General features: G+C 41.4%; 1 protein-coding gene across 2 annotated transcripts; it reads right to left on the minus strand.

The window, feature by feature from the left end:
• Positions 1 to 774: 774 nt before the first annotated feature.
• On the minus strand, positions 775 to 10,637 carry LOC149116900 (uncharacterized). 2 transcript variants are annotated; one of them, XM_089282579.1, is made up of 6 exons: positions 9,662 to 10,637; positions 7,496 to 8,140; positions 6,325 to 6,861; positions 5,025 to 5,292; positions 4,099 to 4,346; positions 775 to 3,573 (listed from the first exon to the last, which is right to left on the minus strand). In XM_089282579.1, the coding sequence occupies exons 1-6, from the start codon at positions 9,825 to 9,827 to the stop codon at positions 3,323 to 3,325; spliced, it is 2,115 nt and encodes a 704-aa protein (XP_089138705.1). In that variant the 5' UTR covers positions 9,828 to 10,637; the 3' UTR covers positions 775 to 3,322. The 2 variants fall into 2 exon arrangements, with proteins under 2 accessions (XP_089138705.1, XP_089138706.1); XM_089282580.1 differs by lacking the exon at positions 9,662 to 10,637 and adding an exon at positions 8,284 to 8,442.
• Between the last annotated feature and the right edge of the window lie 7,680 nt (positions 10,638 to 18,317).

Consider the following 18,317-nt stretch of genomic DNA (forward strand, 5'->3'; position numbering starts at 1 on the left):
AAGGAAGAAAAGACGTTGTCTTTGGTTTTTACCTCTCCTCTCCCCATTATACTACCCCAGTTTGTACAAAGTGCAAGTTATGTAGTCGATTAAACTGGAAGATATGCAATATTGAAACGATCGGTTCGTTTTGATTGAATGTTCGGAGCAGAAATGATCAAAATTTGCAGCTAAGAAATAACGCAAATCTGCAAGAACAATTTACTAAAAGCTGAGAAATGGCAAAAGCTTTAACCCAGAGCTGAGAAATCGCCAAGGGGAACCTAAAACTGAAAAATAACATTCCAACATCCCCATCCGGACCCTAAGATGTTAAATCATTAGCATACCACATGTGATATGCTCCTGGTTAAATTTAGTGTTGTGTGTGAATGAGAAAAGATATGTGAATACACTGCGCTTGCGCTCGCGAATATTTTAAATATCTGGTTGTTGGAGATGGTTACATCAGGTTTAAACAAGGAAAATCCTGACCGTGACGCTGACTGGATTCCTGATCTTAATTATCATAGATTTTTACGATTTTACTTCTCCGTTTTTTTCTTAGTTTTAGTTTCGATTGCGAAGATATATCAAACACTCAAGACCGTGTCTGCATGACCACATTTCCAAACACCTCGAAGTTCGCCAAAAATACTCCACTATGGCTACGCGCCGTATTTTCAACTCTCTTTTCGGTGTTTGGCAATGTGGTCAAACACTTCCCTTCTTGTCTAATATATTATGTCACAAAACACGCTCACAGTGGACGCGGCACACTAGCAACTAGAGTCATTTATATATAATTATTGGCGTCTCTTTAATTCGGGTAAAACTAAAACTGAACCACGCACTATAAAATCAGCATTATGGTAATTTTAAGGTAGACTACAAGCAGTCGATCTCTATCCCTGTCCCTCTTTTTTCTTAGTTCGTTGAAAATGACGCGAAAGAAAGCGCACGATGCGAAAAATGGCCAAGTGAGGAAACAGAGCGCACGCCAAAAATGGCTGTGCGTGCTTATGAGGCGGCGTTTACACTACGTCAGAGAAATTTGAAACCGCAGCTTTATTTCTACGGTTAGGCTTACCGTCCACACTAGTCCGTCACGAAAACGGCGCTTTTCGAAAACACTCTTCAAACCGGAGGCTTTTCGTTTTAGTGTGGACGGAAAACATTTTGAAAACGGCGTTTTTCGAAAACGATGGCGTCACGATAATCATGTGATTTCCCTGATTGAGTTTTCCTCAAACACAAATCCAAAACGGCTACTGATTGTTTCCTTTTTAAATTCCTCCGGCGTAGTGTAGGCGGAAACTGACATTTGATGCGTTTTCAAAGTGAAACTTCCGTTTTCAAATCCCTTTGGCCTAGTGTGGAAGGGGCCTGAGGAAGAGAAGGCACCCGGATTTCGCGCAGCCATTTCACTCGGGCATTTTCTTTTAAGTCACTCTAAGAGAAAGAGCAAGTTTTTCGTAAACTTTCAACTTTTGTGATTTTTTTACGGGATATAGTGTTTCACACCATGCTTCCCACCATCTACCAGCCACAAAAAAGAATCCTTTTTGCCTACCCCCTCCCCCCCTCCCCCAGAACACCTATCTAACGTCCAGAGGAGGTTCGATCTTCGAGACGGTTCGATAATCGCGTAGTAACTTGGCTGCACAGGAGGGCGTGAGCTACAAGAGAGCATACAAAGTAATTTAATTGCATTATTTCAGACCCTTCTAAATACTAAAGTTTAAATAAAATTTTATCTTTATATGCAAACCTAATACTAATAATAAAACCTAATAATGAAGGCGTGGTTGCCTCGTGGTTTGTGCGCTCGCCTCCGGATCGAGCGGTCTGGGTTCGAGCCCTGGCGGTGGACATTAGGGACCTTACGCATGTACGACGGCGACGGCGAGGACGAGTCCTATTTAACAGTTCGTTTATATTTTACTTTGGAATTTCCATTTTATTTAGATCTATTCAGTGTGTCTGTCGGTATCAAAACTTGCCCCTGCTGAACATGTTATGAATGCGTTCAGTTCCAAATAGAAATACGAAAAATTGGCCGTAGTGAGTCCCGTTTTCAAATAACTTGGACAAGACACTTTAATCTCAAAGTGCCTCTCTCCACCCCGGTGCAAAAATGAGTACCAGCGAATTCAATGCTTGGGGTAACCCTGTGATGGACTAGCATCCCATCCCGGGGGGGCGTAGAAATACTCCTAGTCGCTTCATGCCACTGAAACCGGAGATAAGCGCCGGCCTGATTGGCCACTAGGCTGGTATGCAGATTTTTACCGTACCTTATAAAAGCATAAATTATAGCTGAACAACACTCTTGTTTGTACATCGTCTACAGACTAACATAGACGGGCAACATTTTCTCACAACTTGTGGCGCAACAATGTCACATTGCCAGTTGAAAAAAGTTGGTTATTGCCCGTATTACCGACCACTGCCTCAGTGCAGTGCTCAGTGCAAGTTGTGGCAACATGTTGAGCGATCTTGCCGTGTTGAGCAACATGTTGCTGCAACTTGCAGCAACATGTGGTGGAACAATCTGAACAGTACGCGATAACACTTACCAACTTGCAGTGCAATGCGAAATTACGGAGTTAAGTAGCCAAGACGGCGACGCCAAGGACAACGTCGATTAAAAAGTGAATTTATATTTTGCCTACGAATTTCGCGATACTCTAAAGTCATTTTCCTTTGTTTTTTAGCGTCAAAACTATCACGAAACTGAATCTGGGACAGGGCGAAACGTTTGAAATAGAAATTTAAAAAATTATTCGTCGTGGTTCACGTTCTCCAGACAAGGCAGAATTTGTCATTTCACAAAAGGAAGCTTAAGCAAACCACGACGACGACGGCAACGAGAACGTCACCAAACAAAAGGTTTAATGAGAAAAACAATAGCTGTGCACGTGCGTTATAAATCTTTGTACATTTTAATACCGTCCTCTGCAAAACACAACGTGAAAGGACCACGTACTGCGTCGTCTACGAAACATGGACGACGACGGCTAATTTTTTTTGTATTTCCATTTGAACTGAACGCCGTCGTTACATATTTAGCTTAAGCACGATTTCAGAGCCATTGGCGTACCGAACAGATCTAGACAATCGCGAATTTCGCTTGTAAAATATAAGTTCATTTTTTTACTAAGCGTCGTCCTCGGCGTCGCCGTCGTCGTTGCTTAAGCTCCCTAATGTTGCTTTGCAGAGGACGGCATGAATTTTTTTTTTCAGCGACGTTCCCGTTGCCGTTGCAGTCGCGGTTTTCCTAAACTCCCTTACTATAAATATTGCTGCTCAACGGGTTGCGAGAATATGTTTAGCTGGAAATTTATTCCCCAAAAGTAAGAGAGTAAGTAACTAGACGCCTGTTGTCCCAAGCGTACAGCACTTTTTCTCTGGGGTTGTAATCCACCATGGAGTTGTAGCCGTACTGGTTTGTAAATGGTATGTTGGGGTTCCACTGTTTGCCTGTCTTGGTGTCGTAAGCAAAGTTGATGGTAGTGAACTTGCTGTGATAGTCGTTGATACAGTAGATCACTCCACAGACCACAAAAGCATTGCCCATCGATCTCATTGGTTCTGTTCAAGGGGAAAAATGTGCAATAGGTAGCGATCACAAAAAAACAAATAATGACGCTGTACTAGCTATTTTGTAATTTAGCAGTTCATACAGCCATGAACACCACCGTTAATTGCCGCATGGTGCACAGTGGAACCCCGTTAATCAGGTCACCAACGGGTCCCAAAAATTTGGGCCGTATTAATGGGGTGGCCGTATTAAAGGGGCTCTTTAACTACGAAAATGACTAACTGCATGAGCTTTTCTTCGGGCCAGAATAAAGTGGCCGTGATAACGAGGTGACCGTAAGGCGGGGTTCTACTGTACGCATTTCAACTCTGACCAGGCGCCCAATAAACCAACAGGATTTACTGAGTAGAACATACAATGGAATCTCTAGGATCTCTCAGCCTACTTATTCAGCATTATTAATCAATCGGTGAAACCTACTTTGCACAATGGGTAGATTAACAAATGATAAGGTCCGATAAGGGGGCATGGTACGATACAAGTATACATTTGGTTCGTGTGTTCGAGTGGAATACCTGTATTTAAGCTCCATGTTCTCACTATGCGGTTACTGTTATGGTCAATTTTTGCTGCTTTCAGTCGATTGCTGTTTCCAGGACTACCCCATAATACCCACAATCCCTGCTCGTCCACTGCCAGATCCACTCCACTGTAACCACCCCATTGATAAGTTGTTGCTCTAGGTGTGTAATCACTCAAGGTTATTTGAGCCTCGAAGCTGTTTGTCTTTAGCTTGTACTTGATGATATAAGGCGTGTTGGCTCTGTCGTGACAAGAAAGAAAGAGAGACAAGGTAAAGAAGACAACCATTTCGTCTTACTACGATAAACAAAACAATACATCTTTAAACAAAGCTGAGCTGAAGAGCCTGACGAATCTTAACTCAATGAAGCTTTAACAACGCGAAAAGTAAGAAATAACCCTAGTCGTTCCAGACTTCGTAATCTGGAGTAAGTTCCACCGGTATGGACCACTTGGTCTGATATCGTCCTCACCTTTTCTAAAGTTCCTCCGAAACTTCGTCGTGGGACACTTAGTGACAATTACGTAACATACCGTATAGTCTCGAAACCGGTCGAAACCGGTCTTAGAAAGTACACATGTTGTCGGAGGTCGAAGCTGAGTTGTTTACTGTTATCCTTGCTCGACTTCAATAAACCTCAGAAGTGTTGTGTTTACTTGCCTTGAACCTCGTCCCGGTCCAGCTACAGGGGGGCAGGGGGGGGGGGGGGGGAGGAGGAAACGAGAAAACCTCACCAATTCGTGACCGACCTAAAGCCACTAAAAACTCTCGACTGATAGTGTAGGATGGCTTAGCCAATAATATCGCAGCACTTACATGAGTGTAGGAAACCTATTCTAGTAAAGATATGGTTCATACCCCGCTTGATGAAACCCTGTCTTCATGAAATGTTTACATGCAGAGCACCTAAAATATTACCTGTTGTAGTAAAGGTACTGTCCATGCACCACTGCTCCAGTTCCGTCCCAGTCGTAAGGCAGACTGTATGTCTTACGAGTCACGCCTGCTTTGAACTTCTGCATGTTTTCAAATTCTTCAACCACTTTGCTGCCGGAATATGACGCCATAGTAAATATTGTCTCAGTACCCATGATTCCTAGTGGATCTTTCATCCAGGCTCCTTGTGTAGAAGAGAGAGTTTTGTGAGTCACTGGGCTCCCAACAGTCTTGATGGTAGTACAACTGTCTATAAGAAACAAAAAACAAACGCGCGTCACCCCACGCAGCTGTAAGGATCAGAGTTTATAGAACATGTTTTCCATGCTGCTTCTTAACTAAATGACTACACTTTTGGATCCAAGGTGCGTCGAGAAGTTTTCATTCAAGCCGAGTGGCCCATCATGGCAGTGCTTATCTTTATTTCAGTATAGCATAAATGGACGACACTGTAAGTCCTCAATAGTTCCCAGCAGATAATCTTCCACCCTCAATAGAAGAGGCGCACTATGAGATGGTAAAAGGCTTACTCAAAACAGACACAACACAGTGACACCGCTCGAATTCGAACTACTTGATCTGGAATCCTGCGAGCTAAATGCCATCGTGCTTCCCTTTTAAAGTCTTCAATGAAACAGAAATCTTAAGATAGGAAGATACGATATCATACTACTTGATAAGATAAAGAACAACTAGGTAGCAATCTCAGGCTTACTTAATATACGAGACTCAAGCATTCTTATAGCAATCACCTACAGTAAAACTAATCAGGTTGAGCAAAGCTTATTATATATTAATATTAATAAGATGCATATATCTTGAGGTGGCGTTGGCTACAAGCCTGGTGGTTTTTTGGAGGTCTCCCCGATCCCCGCCCTATCAAAATTGTTAGAACTTTTTTATTGTGGCAAATAGAACGATGAAAATAAAACCACGTAGGTCGCTCTTGTTGATTAGGATTCATAAATGCTACAAATTCTATGTCAGTAGTGAGTAGAAAAAATACTGCACATCTACCTTACTTCAAGTGCTCTTTAGATTTCGTGCTGTATAAAGCAAGCCTTTTTCTGAACGTACGTTACTCTTCGAAATTCATATTCAATATTCAACATGTTCCCTATCATGGTACCATGTCAATGACCAGCCGCTGTTTAGATAGGAGCCCGCGCCCCTCCCGGCTTCCGAAGGCATTCTCTTCTCGGGAGGAACGTAGACTACCGGACCCGTGAGAGCGGCGAAAATCGAAATCGCAAAATTCATTCTTAATTGCCGTCCATCTTACCTTTTACTTCAACAGCAGTGAAAGCCTCGATAAAAAAATTTCCTGCGCTTGTAGCAACGCAAACATAATTTCCAGCATCCTCAAGTTTTAAATCCCTGATGACCAGCCTTTCCCTTGACACGATACTCCTCCCCACGGGAAGTTCTGCTCCTTCTCTTTTCCAGCTAATGACCGGCTGTCCATCACCCCTCACGCTGCAGTTTAACTTCAGAGTTTTTCCTAAAATGACTGAAACTTTTGCAGGCGGCTTAACGGTAAACTCCGGCAGAGAGACCACGAATAACAGAGTTTTTCCGATAGCTTTTCCAAGAGGGTTTGACGCCGTACATACGTAATTGTCAGAATCGCTTTTACGCACACCAAATATTTTCAATGCGCTGTCGTTATACTGTACCCTCCCCTGAGGTAACTGACCAAAAGGCTTGACCCACGTGACGTGCGGACGCGGGTAGCCAGTCACGTGACAGATTGGAAGGGTGATGTCACTCCCTTTTATGGCGTACAGTGGCCCCAGATTAATAGACACCTTTGGTCGAACTATGACAAAAGAAATAACAAAGTTACATATTATTATGAAACTAGCTTTCTTCAAAATATTTCCAAGTTACCGTAAGAGGTCTATTTTAAGCCCCTGCCCGGAAAACCAACGTTTTCTCAAGACCTTTCGCACGAAGGAGAGAATGGGAGTTAATAGAAAGGGGTTTTTTTCTTTTAAGGAGGTTATTTTCAATCATAATGAATATATTGTCATTGTCATAAAAGCAGCCAGCTTAAAAGTGTTCAGTCACGGTATTTTGAGTTATTTTGATCACGTTAAAAGTGACCTTTTAATTGAAGGAAAACTGAAAATTACAGTTTACTCAGATAGAAAAACAGCAAAGAGATAATAATAAACCATAAAAGAACCAGGATGGTTAATGATGGAGAAGATTAACACGGATTACAATCGACGAGCTTGAAAAATGTCGACTAAACTTTTCAAGATGAGCAAAAGGTGACTTACCACTGTGTTAACCTAAAAACTCTGTTAACCTAAAAACTCTGTTAACCTAAAAACTGTGTTAACCAAAAAAATGCGACTTTTCTCAACAAATTGCCCCCAACGTGTACAGAACCAGCAGGGCACACCGAATTTCACGTTTAACCTCCCGTAGTAGTGACTACCACATACCATTTACTACCAGCCGAGTTTCTCTCCGAGCCTGTCCTAAGATATTTGTGGCTGCACACTTGTATATGCCTGCGTCATTTGCCGATACGTTCTTCAAATGTAAGCGTTCTCCTGATGAACCTTGCAGTGTTACTTCAGTTCCATTCTCCAGCTTACTCCACACTATCGTTGGCGTCGGATTTCCGCTTGCTGAACACTGAAAATAGGCTGAGCCAGACTCGTTCACGGTCCTTGTTACAGGAGAGACCTCGACATCAGGGACTGATATCGACTCACCGGGTTCTCCTTTAGTTCCCGGCATGCCTGCGGGGCCCATACCACCTCTCTCTCCTTTGGGCCCAGTCTCCCCCTTCAACCCAGCAGGTCCCATGATACCTTGCTTGCCCCCTTTTCCTGGAGATCCCATAATACCTCTGTCTCCTTTGTCTCCAGGTCCTCCTTTCTTCCCTCGCGGTCCAGGTGGGCCGGGAGGGCCTGGTCGACCACAAGGGTTCGCCAGATCCTTTGATTGACACAATTGCAATCTACCGTCCGACATGAGTTCGTTGATTTTAAGCATCGCGTCCGCCGTAAGTTTTTCTTCCGTCGTCTTTTTGACCGAATCTGCTTGTCTTCTGTCCCTATTAGATCTACCGGCGTGGAACTCTATGAGAAAAGAAAACAATAGCCATAGTTCACCAGAACGATTGGAGTGGTGAACAATTTAAATTTAATTAAGTACAAGTGCATTACTTATATAAATATCGTTCTACTCCTTTTATAAATATAACATTCTTTACGCGTTTTACCAAAAATCCATGGGGTATTTTGGTAATCCCAATCCGAAGAAATCATTATCTGGTGGATAACGAAGATAGCCTGATGAAACAAAGTACGGCTGTAGGCTAGGCGGCCCAATGTCAACATTTGCGGATTGCGATATGAACAGACTATTCTGGATGTATATTAATATTTACGGCAAACATCGCTTATTCAGATTAGCCGGTACAGTTAATTAAAGAACATCGTTTTAGCGCATCGTTTTTATTTTAAAAATTTGTATATTAAGACAGGAGGGATTTTTAGGGCCTCCTATTGTAATGATGACTTCCGGCCATGCATGGCTAGTTCCGGTGGCCTGTTCAGGTCTCCTGACAAGTGGCGTGATCGGTAACGTGCACGTGTTAGAGCTTTTATCCCGGGCTTTTATCAGTGCTCGTTGATTCTTATGTTTTCCTCTCGGTCTTTTAGTGAACACAAGTAAGACGATAAAACTCATCTTTTGGCCGGTTTCTTAACTCGACACCTGCGTTAGTAAGGACACCAAAGGGTAAAACGTGTGCGGCGTATTATCATTGTGTCCGGCATTAAAATTAGACAAATTACTCTGTCAACGAACATCCCCGGCACTGTAACAAGGTAATAGGCTCGCACTGAAGAAACTACCCGCTTGTTTCAAAAGTAAAAAAGCTAGGCCTGAAATTAATGTGCTCTTGTGTCAAACGCGACTAAGGAAACAGCGCACGAGCTTTTGTTTTCTAGAGTAATAGGACCCTAATAGGGTACAATTAGTCCATAGTCGTGACTAAAAAAGATATATTTAAGATTACTCACTTGTTATGTTCCGCGGATATAGTGCGCATATGCTAGGCGAGATTTATAATTAATGAAAGTTTGTCAGGCAGGTCACAGAAAAGTTCATTTTGTCGGAATTTATCAATGTGCGTACTACGGAAGCTAATGCAGGAGAAATATTTTCCATGGGACAAACAGAAGTGTCCGTCAGTGAGCGGGTGTCTGTAGAGCGGGATTCCACTGTACATGAAAGCCGCATAAATAATTGTTTTCTGGTTGATAACCCTAAACAGTACTGTTTTGACGAAAGTTTGATTACTCGAAAACAGACCAGCAGGAGATGTGAAGGCACACAACCAAGTATATTTTGGATACCTTTGGATAAAAATGCCACTCGAGTTATAAGCATTCGAGTTACCGTCATCACAAGTGTCGGCATATGAGAATCACTTTTGGAATGTTTCCTCACTACTGAGCCAGTTTTCGGTAAATTCCCTTTTGTTTCCTTTCACGTATACTAAGATTTCAATCAAAGTATTATCGAGAATTAATCATATAGGATATAGTTAATAAAGGCAAAGTTCGAGGTTTTAACTGAGTTAGTAATCGTACCTTCGGGGGAACCATTCAGGATGGACTTTTCGATGGCTTGCACGGCGTCTTCAAGCGCGATTATTTTCCTCATGTGATTGCTTAACTCCACTTCGATTCTGAAAAATCCGATAGAATACAACAAAATAGATAAAATGGAAATTATGATCTGCTTTTGAACACTCATTCTAGCCCTTTAACGTCGGAGCGCAGTGTGCGTGAAGTCTGCTTCCACGAATAATTTACGGACCGTTCAGGAGGTCACGACTGTGACACTATACATGAAAAGGTTGCTAAGACGCCAATAAAATAAGTCACAAGACGTTTTCAAGCTTATCCTTTGGGAGAGTAGCCTTCGAGCAGGCCCACGTTGGAGCATAAGCGCGCGCGACGTAGCGCAAAATCGAGCGGTGAAGCCGCGAGAGTCTAGTAAGGTCTCACGTGAATGGCTTGCTACCCTTTGAGAGAACAATAGAACAAACAACAGAAACAATACCCCTAGCCCTGAATTAATAACAGCTGAACTGCTAACAATGAAGAAAATTACAAGCTTACGAGAGCCGCTACACTTCTGCCGCGAGACGAGAACGCCGGATCGCTTTGCTGTTCGCCGCTCGCGCGCGTGACTCAAGGGTAAGCCTACTCGCAGGCCATTGGGAGAAGGGAGGATGGGTCTGTTGCACACCCTGCACCGTTGTTCCCGGCGTTGTTCAACCCGACGATGGCCGGCTGGATAGTTGATCAACCCCGAGACCTGGCTTTAAATCGAAAAAAAGTTTATGTGCGTTCACATCAGGTTTTAAAAAATATCGAAGATAATTATTTCACCTGTGTCATTACCAAACAGTGACGTTGGTAGTCTATATGGATGGAGAATTAGTGTGTGAGAAAACTTTGCGTGCAGCTTCTCTAGATAATATGCAGTCATTTTCCACTATTTTCATCAATAGAGGAGGATAGAGAGTACACGAACTTGCTCTAGTTCTGGTCTCTCGAATATCTACGAACCATACAACCCCAATGAGTGAGCGGCAATGACTCTGCGAGGTGCAGCTTTTCATTCTTAGGAGCAATGGTGCTGAATTTTTTACACGCAAGACTTCTGTCTCGTTAGGACTGATCAGCTACCGAGCAAATCTTTTGAGCCTGCCAGAGTTTCCCTGCATTTCATTACATTGCAATTTGCACAATCTAGATTTTCGAGTACAGTAGATAGTGTCCAGCATATTCCTTTCATTCTGTCTTCAACATTTCGAGATATAGTACCAAGTCGATGGCAATATTCAACAGTAAGGCTGAAATAACGCATCCCTGTTTGACATGGAATTTCGGTTCAGGGCATTCAGCCTTGCAACACAAGTTATAATGGAATTGCTTTTAACATCACTTGGATAATTCGTATAGTGCGATCGTCCGGGTGGGGGTAGTTCTGAAAAGAACTGTTGTTGGTGACTGACGTTTCGACAACCTGAGCGGAAGTCATCTTCAGAGTCAAGTGAATACTGAGTGTTTGTCAGTGGAAGATGTTATAAGTCTGGTTCGTTGAACGTTATTGGTCAGTTTAGCCATGATGGTATTGGCTGAAAGACTCGTGTAAAGTTTGTCATCAGTCATTGGTGGGTTTCGATCCGTCTATTGCTATTAAAATTGGTCGGTTTTTGGTCCATGTATTGTTAAGTCGGTCTGTTAGAAGTCCGTTTGTCGGTTTCGTTTCCGTCGTGGATAAGTCGTTTGTAAGGCGCCGGTAGTTGTTGACATCTGTTAAGAGGCGTTTGTTCTAAGTTAGTGTACCAGCTTTCCAGAGTTAATCGTTGATAATAGTTTGTACTGTAGGTTAAACACTGAGCAGAGTCCCAGTCAATGTTGTGGTTTGTCAGTTGATGATGTACAGCAATGTAATTGTTGGCATCACCATTTCTCGTGGCTCATTGTGTTCAGTCAGTCTCGTTTCAAGGTGATCTGTACGGGTCCGCAAATGATCCCAGGACCGCAAATGATCCCGGACCGCAAATGATCCCCAGATTGGACCGCAAATGATCCCAGACCAGAAATGGTCCCCGATAGGGACCGCAAATGATCCCGACTAAAAAATAAAGAATGGCATGGATGGTGGGATGGTGTGGATAGGGAATTGGCGTACATGAATACCGATGTTTTTATTAAAGTCATCTTGTAATTATAATGGCTTACAACTTGCTTTTTTTCATACTTTCGACTAAATTTTGTTGCTAACTACGATGTTATGAATATCACCACTCAAACATCAAAACACGACTTGGCTTGCATTTCTTTGCAATTCTCAGTAAAATTCTGATCAGTGCAACATACGCTACATATCCTCCTTTGTTAAACATTGATATTTCGGTGTTATAGTTAAATCACATTTTATCAGCCATTAACGCCACTCGTCTAAAGTTTTAAACTAAAATCTAGCCAACTATTAAGGAAGACGCTGTCACCTGAGTAGACCCACAAGCCTACAACGCTTCATCGCTCTGTAAAACACCTAGTGTGTAGCACTGAAAATTTGAACAAATTTATTTTGTAATTTTTCCTTGGTCGTATTTTGGCTTTAATTCCTCGGAAATGACTGCTTGAGTATTCTAAGAAGCCAAAATTCCAAGCTATAGTTATGAAGTTCAGCTTCATGACCAAGCAAGGCTAAGGCTTGCACTTCGTTTTGACAAGTTAGCTGTTTGATAGATGTTTGATACTATCGCCACCGGGATTTCGAGAATGTTTACAAGTATGTGTTTTACTAAGACTTCTAATTCAATAGATCGTCTTCACGTGACGTGTTTTTATCCTCATCAGGCATAGGAGGCGGTATACTTATATCTGTTTATGATTAGCGTGCTTCGTTTGGAAACCAGAGCATTTTGAATTTCAGGTTATGTAGGTTGCGTGACACAAGGCTACGATCGAGTTTGTTGAAAAATATATACTTATCTCATGATTTTGAGCCTTTTTAGAAGTTAGAGCATTAGTAAAAGTGCTTATGTAAATGCTTGTTTGTTTAGTACTGATAATTAGTCGCCTGGAAAGCCGAAGTAAGTTCTAGATGTTTACACTATATTCCGGCCGCCATATTGGTGTACCACGGATGTATACCAACATGGCGTTTTCTTACTGGGCTCTGTAAATTTCTGGGAAACATTTACGACGAATTTCTGAAGTTTGGGGAAACGGACAGGCCTAAAACTTGGAGAAGTGTCTTATTTAGTTATCTTCTATAGCGTACATCACAATTTCTTAGCTTTTTCCATTGGTTGATTTTCGATTTATTATTTTTTTTATTGCGTGACAGTGAAAACGATCTGAACCGTTCGAAGAACAACACAGCAGCTGTGGAATATTTTTTTGTAAAATGATAAAACATGTTTTTTAGTTCATAATTTTTGTATATGTTCTCACCTTCCTCTGATATAAATCCATGCCATTCCTTATTTTTTGATCGGGATCATTTGCGGTCCAATATGGGGATCATTTCCGGTCCGGGATCATTTGCGGTTCAATTTGGGGATCATTTGCGGTCCGGGATCATTTGCGATCCTGGGATCATTTGCGGACCCGTACAGAACCCCCGAAGAACCATATTTTCGATTTTTGGAAGACATGACTCTCAAACTCGGTCATTACACTAAATTTAAGGTGTTATTTCCATTCGTGTCGATAGATTTTAGTTCCCTATCCAAGTCTTTAAAGTAAAGTTGATAAACAAACAAAACTTAGACAGATCTATTAAGTGTGCGCTGAATATAACAGTAAGGTTAAAGTGCAACCCAGCTTCGAAACGCGAAAATTCTCGAGCGTTAAACAATGAAATAAAAATCATCTGATAAAATGAAGCGTGGGAAAGACAAAGCTGAGTTTGTTGTCGAAGTCTTAAGAAGGACATCTGACCGCAAATTTTAATCGCAAGAGGAGAGGAAATTTTAAGGTAAATGAAAGCACGTTGATCGTACGTCTAAAACTAAAGCTTTATCCCGAATGTTTTCTTGGCGTTTCCCTTACTTTTTGTTTGAGGTTTTAATCAACTGGTAATAAGAAATTTTTCGGTTGCATTGTTTTAAATTTGCAGGTTCATAAAATCAGTCAAGTCATTGCACAAGCAAGATGGCATTCCGATATCTTCCACTATTCTGCTATTTTCTTGCTCTTTTGCTGGTAAGTTTTGAATTTTTCTGGTATTATGCTAAATAGTTTTTATTCACTATAAAATGTTCCTTAGTGCCGGTGCTGGGTCACGTCTTGGAAGTATAAACTTCGCACAATGTTTTCTTTTTTTGTTTTTCCAAACCACCAGGAACATGGATACTGAATTCGACAAACTACAGCAACAGGGTTTTTTTTTTTTGCGCTATATACATACCACAGCTCTCGGAGAAAATTGTTTCGGTGGTAATTTGTATTTACGGCCCTCAGCGTAAATCAAGTCAGTTTTCTTATAGATAGTACTAAAATTGGCATTTCGGTGCGTTTTGGATGCCAAACATTTCTGTTACACTTCCTAGCACAAGCTGAACGAACGTTCGCGATTTCGTCAAATAAAAATGCGTCAGTCTTGAACTGGAGGTTGCGGTAGCAGACACTTTTCGAAGGAGTAAATCAAATATCGTGAAAATCATTACAGAGCGACCACTCGAACCTAGCCACTTGCAAAAAAATAACCCCTCAAAGCGTTACTCGAGATTAAAAAATAACACTGAAGAATACAAACCGTATAGTTCAAACCCAACAAAAGTGTGATGTGCTACAGAACTCTCAGAAAACTTGCTACTTGTTGTTTGCTAATTTTGTACGCATATCAACGGTTTCGGTTTAGTTGTCGCAAAACGTATTTTCAAGGTAAATTTTGTTTGGGAAATTTACAATTATGATGATTCGCCGACGAGGACTGAATCTGTAGTGTATATAACGCAGAGGAGTCAATAGTATTTATGCATTCATGCCAAACAGAGCGTTACCCGCCTTCACGAGAAAGATACCACTCCATTTTTCTCTGGACCGGTTTAAGTAGTTACACTGTAAGGAAATTAGTTTTTCAGAAAATCAAAGACGAATTGGTTTGCCCGATTGTCCGGACGCCTTTTTATGGAATCATACAATTTGGAACAAACACAAGCGTCATTTTCCTAGCGCCAGTTAGAAAGCAGATGCACAGGCAGCCCAAGCTCTCTCTACGAACCACAGAAGCAACACAATATGGCATCGAATTATAAGGGATTATATGGGATTTTCTACAAGATATCCATGGAGGTAGTTAAAAGTGAAAATTCTCAATAAAAATGGCTTATCTTATTCCAGACGTGTGTTGTTTGCTCCTGGTGTGGTTATTTTACCGATTGCACTTGATTTAAGCGACTTTTTTGAATTCCGATTTTCCCTTTATAAAGAGAGGACAAGGCGAAACACCTCAGTCGGAACAGCCTGTCGAACGAAGTCAAAAATCCCAGGCTAAAATGTACCCACGGCCACAAATCCACCGCAGAATTCAAGGGCAAAGGTTGATCTTTCATTTCAATCCTCTAGCCACACAATCGCAGCCCTGCGAGCGACGCCAGGCGGCTCTTCGTGTCCCCAGTGAAACGATAAAACTATGGAAGAGCTCCGTGTCGTTTGATCGGCGACCCAACGACCGTTGAAATCGGCTTGGTAACCTCGTCATGTTGGCAAACCAAGACTCGCGGGGGTACTAGACCGCAATTTGTCAAATTTGTCAAACGTAAGATCAACGGCGAAAGCTCCGTAGAAACTGAGGAGATCATTTTTGAAGTGGAAGTCATGGTAAGTTTTCACGTTTACGCACCTTTGAGTTACTTGGTCCTCGCCTCACCAATTTAACTTCATCTCCCCATAATTCGTTAAGAATTCTCCCGAGCAAATTTGAGCAAAACAGAGTTCAATTTGCTTACGGCAATTTCTTTCTCTTCGTATGTTCTAGACAAAATTTAGCTGGCTTCCATTACAGTTTCCTCACAATATTCGTAATTCCACAATACCCTAAGAGAAGCAAATTTAGTTTATCAGCTCGAGAATATTTTATACAAACAAATCAAAGGTGCATAAACGAGAAAACTTACCACGACTTCCACTTCAAAAATGATTGAATCTCCTCAGTTTCTACGGAGCTTTCGCCGTTGATCTTACGTTTCTTTGGTTTTGAAGCCATTTTGCATAAGCGTTCTGTACGATTTTTATTTTGCATTGTAAATTCGACCTGAGAGGATTACAAGAAGTTTAGTTGACAAATTGCGGTCTAGTACCCCCGCGAGTCTTGGTTTGCCAACATGACGAGGTTACCAAGCCGATTTCAACGGTCGTTGGGTCGCCGATCAAACGACACGGAGCTCTTCCATAGTTTTATCGTTTCACTGGGGACACGAAGAGCCGCCTGGCGTCGCTCGCAGGGCTGCGATTGTGTGGCTAGAGGATTGAAATGAAAGATCAACCTTTGCCCTTGAATTCTGCGGTGGATTTGTGGCCGTGGGTACATTTTAGCCTGGGATTTTTGACTTCGTTCGGCAGGCTGTTCCGACTGAGGTGTTTCGCCTTGTCCTCTCTTTATAAAGGGAAAATCGGAATTCAAAAAAGTCGCTTAAATCAAGTGCAATCGGTAAAATAACCACACCAGGAGCAAACAACACACGTCTGGAATAAGGTAAGCTATTTTTATTGAGAATTTTCACTTTTAACTACCTCCATGGATATCTTGTAGAAAATCCCATATAATCCCTTATAATTCGATTCCATATTGTGTTGCTTGTGTGGTTCATAGAGAGAGCTTGGGCAGCCTGTGGCAGATGTAGTTAAAATACACCGACTTCATTCTCTCTTTGCTGCTCCTTGAAAACTTACAATAAACCTCCCCCTCTAAGAATAAGAAGCAGTTATTAAAAGCCGTATCCAGCATAAAAGAAACTTTTTTCCCGAGCTTCCAGTCACTAAATTTGTTGTAGTCAATTTCTATTCGTCCCTTCCTCAAACAAGTAGTTAGATATCACATGATATTAGGCGCCACTTTCCAGTATAAATATTTAACTCTTTCACCAAGGAGCTGTTATTAGTAATGGTAATAGGACTGGGTGGAGTCTAATTTGGTCTGTTATCATAAGAGTGATAAAATCGGACGACCGCGTAGCAGGAGTCCGATTTGTTTATCACCTGACGAGTATGATTACAGACCGAATTGGACGACACGAAGTCTTAATACCAATTAATCATAAAAATTACAATTTCCTAGAAAAGAAGAATAGCCAAGTTATGAAAGAAAGGGAAAATTTGCATCAAAATACCTACAAAGGAGATGTAAACATTCTAAGGCCACCGCGCCTCCTACCGGCAATTAGGCGCCAAAAACACAAAAGCAAGCGTACGCACGCACGCACGTAACCACAACTTTGAATGTGATTGGTTGATTTAAACTACAACTTTGAATGTGATTGACTTATTGAACTGTCCGATAACAAACTGTCCAAGAGCAAACTATCCAATAACAAACTGTCCGATAACAAACTGTCCGACAACAACTTGGCAAGTGAATTAGTGGAAAATAGGAGTTTTTTAAACCAATTACAACCGAGGAAATTGTAATTTTTATGATTAAGAACATTATAATTTAAAAAATATCCTTCCTCGTTCAGTGTCTCCCTAGAAATCATGAACTACGAAATAAATCAGATTCATCTCTTACTGTGAGAAGTAGTCAAAAAGTAGATTTTTTTAAAAAACGTGCGCTTCAATATTTTTTGGCAGCCCTTAAGGTGATTGTCTAATAAAAGAACCCGCCATAGATTTCCGATGAAACTTGGCATGCTGTTGTTACAGGACGAGGAGATATTCAAAACGTAGTAAAATGAGGCTGTCGCCGTGCTTTTTTTCACGCCACAATGCTGACAAATACGGTTTTTTAGCTGACTTTTGGTAATCTCCGTGCGCAAGCTCAATTCAATCAAGCTCAATTATTTTTCAATGCAGCGTGTTATATCACACAGAGTTTGACTTTCTTTGATTGTTTATTCATCTACGTCCCAGAACAAATGTCTTCAAATACCCTACATTTTTTTATCCTTTAAAGGAAACATAATTTGGGTATGCGTTGTCGGGCCCGTTATGTCTCCCTCTGTAGTATTTATTTCATTTGCTAAAAAAGTAGCCATAGATTTCTGTTAATTTTCTTTTTCTCAGTTATTGAGGATATTGTTCTCATTGAAATTATGAAATAAAAAGTGGGGTCACCGTGCTCGTTTAAGAGAAAAGAAGTGTTTATTTCGTTAGTTTGAGGGAAATCTCTTGCGTTTTGAACGCGCACGCGCTGATGTGCGCGCGCTAATGACGCGAAAATCGTGCGCAGTAGGGATGCGTTTAATGTGGAATTTGGGTGCTTGTCTCCTCATATTAAGTGCAATTGGGAGACAGAAACCGTGCCCCCGTTTATTTTCTTTTTAACGTGCCTTAGAATTCTGAAATTCAAAACGGGTCATCTTCCTCTTTTATAAACGGGTGTCAGAAAGTAAATTTGTCATAGTTACTATTTATTTTCTCTGAGCGGTACAAAAAAGGAAAGATTTACTACCTGAGAGAGTTCGAGCCGGATCGTTTTTTAATCTTTCTTTTTCGAAATTGCTTAAGTTTTTCAGGCTGCCTACTAAGTTTGTCTTACTAAATGCATTTTTGG

Source organism: Orbicella faveolata, unplaced genomic scaffold, assembly GCF_042242905.1.
Source record: "Orbicella faveolata isolate gen_17 unplaced genomic scaffold, um_ofav_v1 contig_12, whole genome shotgun sequence".
NCBI lineage: Eukaryota > Metazoa > Cnidaria > Anthozoa > Scleractinia > Merulinidae > Orbicella > Orbicella faveolata.

Bases quoted from the DNA above. Each gene is read 5' to 3' on its own strand.
- LOC149116900 (XM_089282579.1), bottom strand. From the start codon at position 9,827: ATGAGTGTTCAAAAGCAGATCATAATTTCCATTTTATCTATTTTGTTG. The intron at 8,141-9,661 runs GTACGATTACTA...CTTTTCTCATAG, and splicing joins CCTGAATGGTTCCCCCGAAG to AGTTCCACGCCGGTAGATCT. The intron at 6,862-7,495 runs GTATGTGGTAGT...CTTTTGTCATAG, and splicing joins AACTCGGCTGGTAGTAAATG to TTCGACCAAAGGTGTCTATT.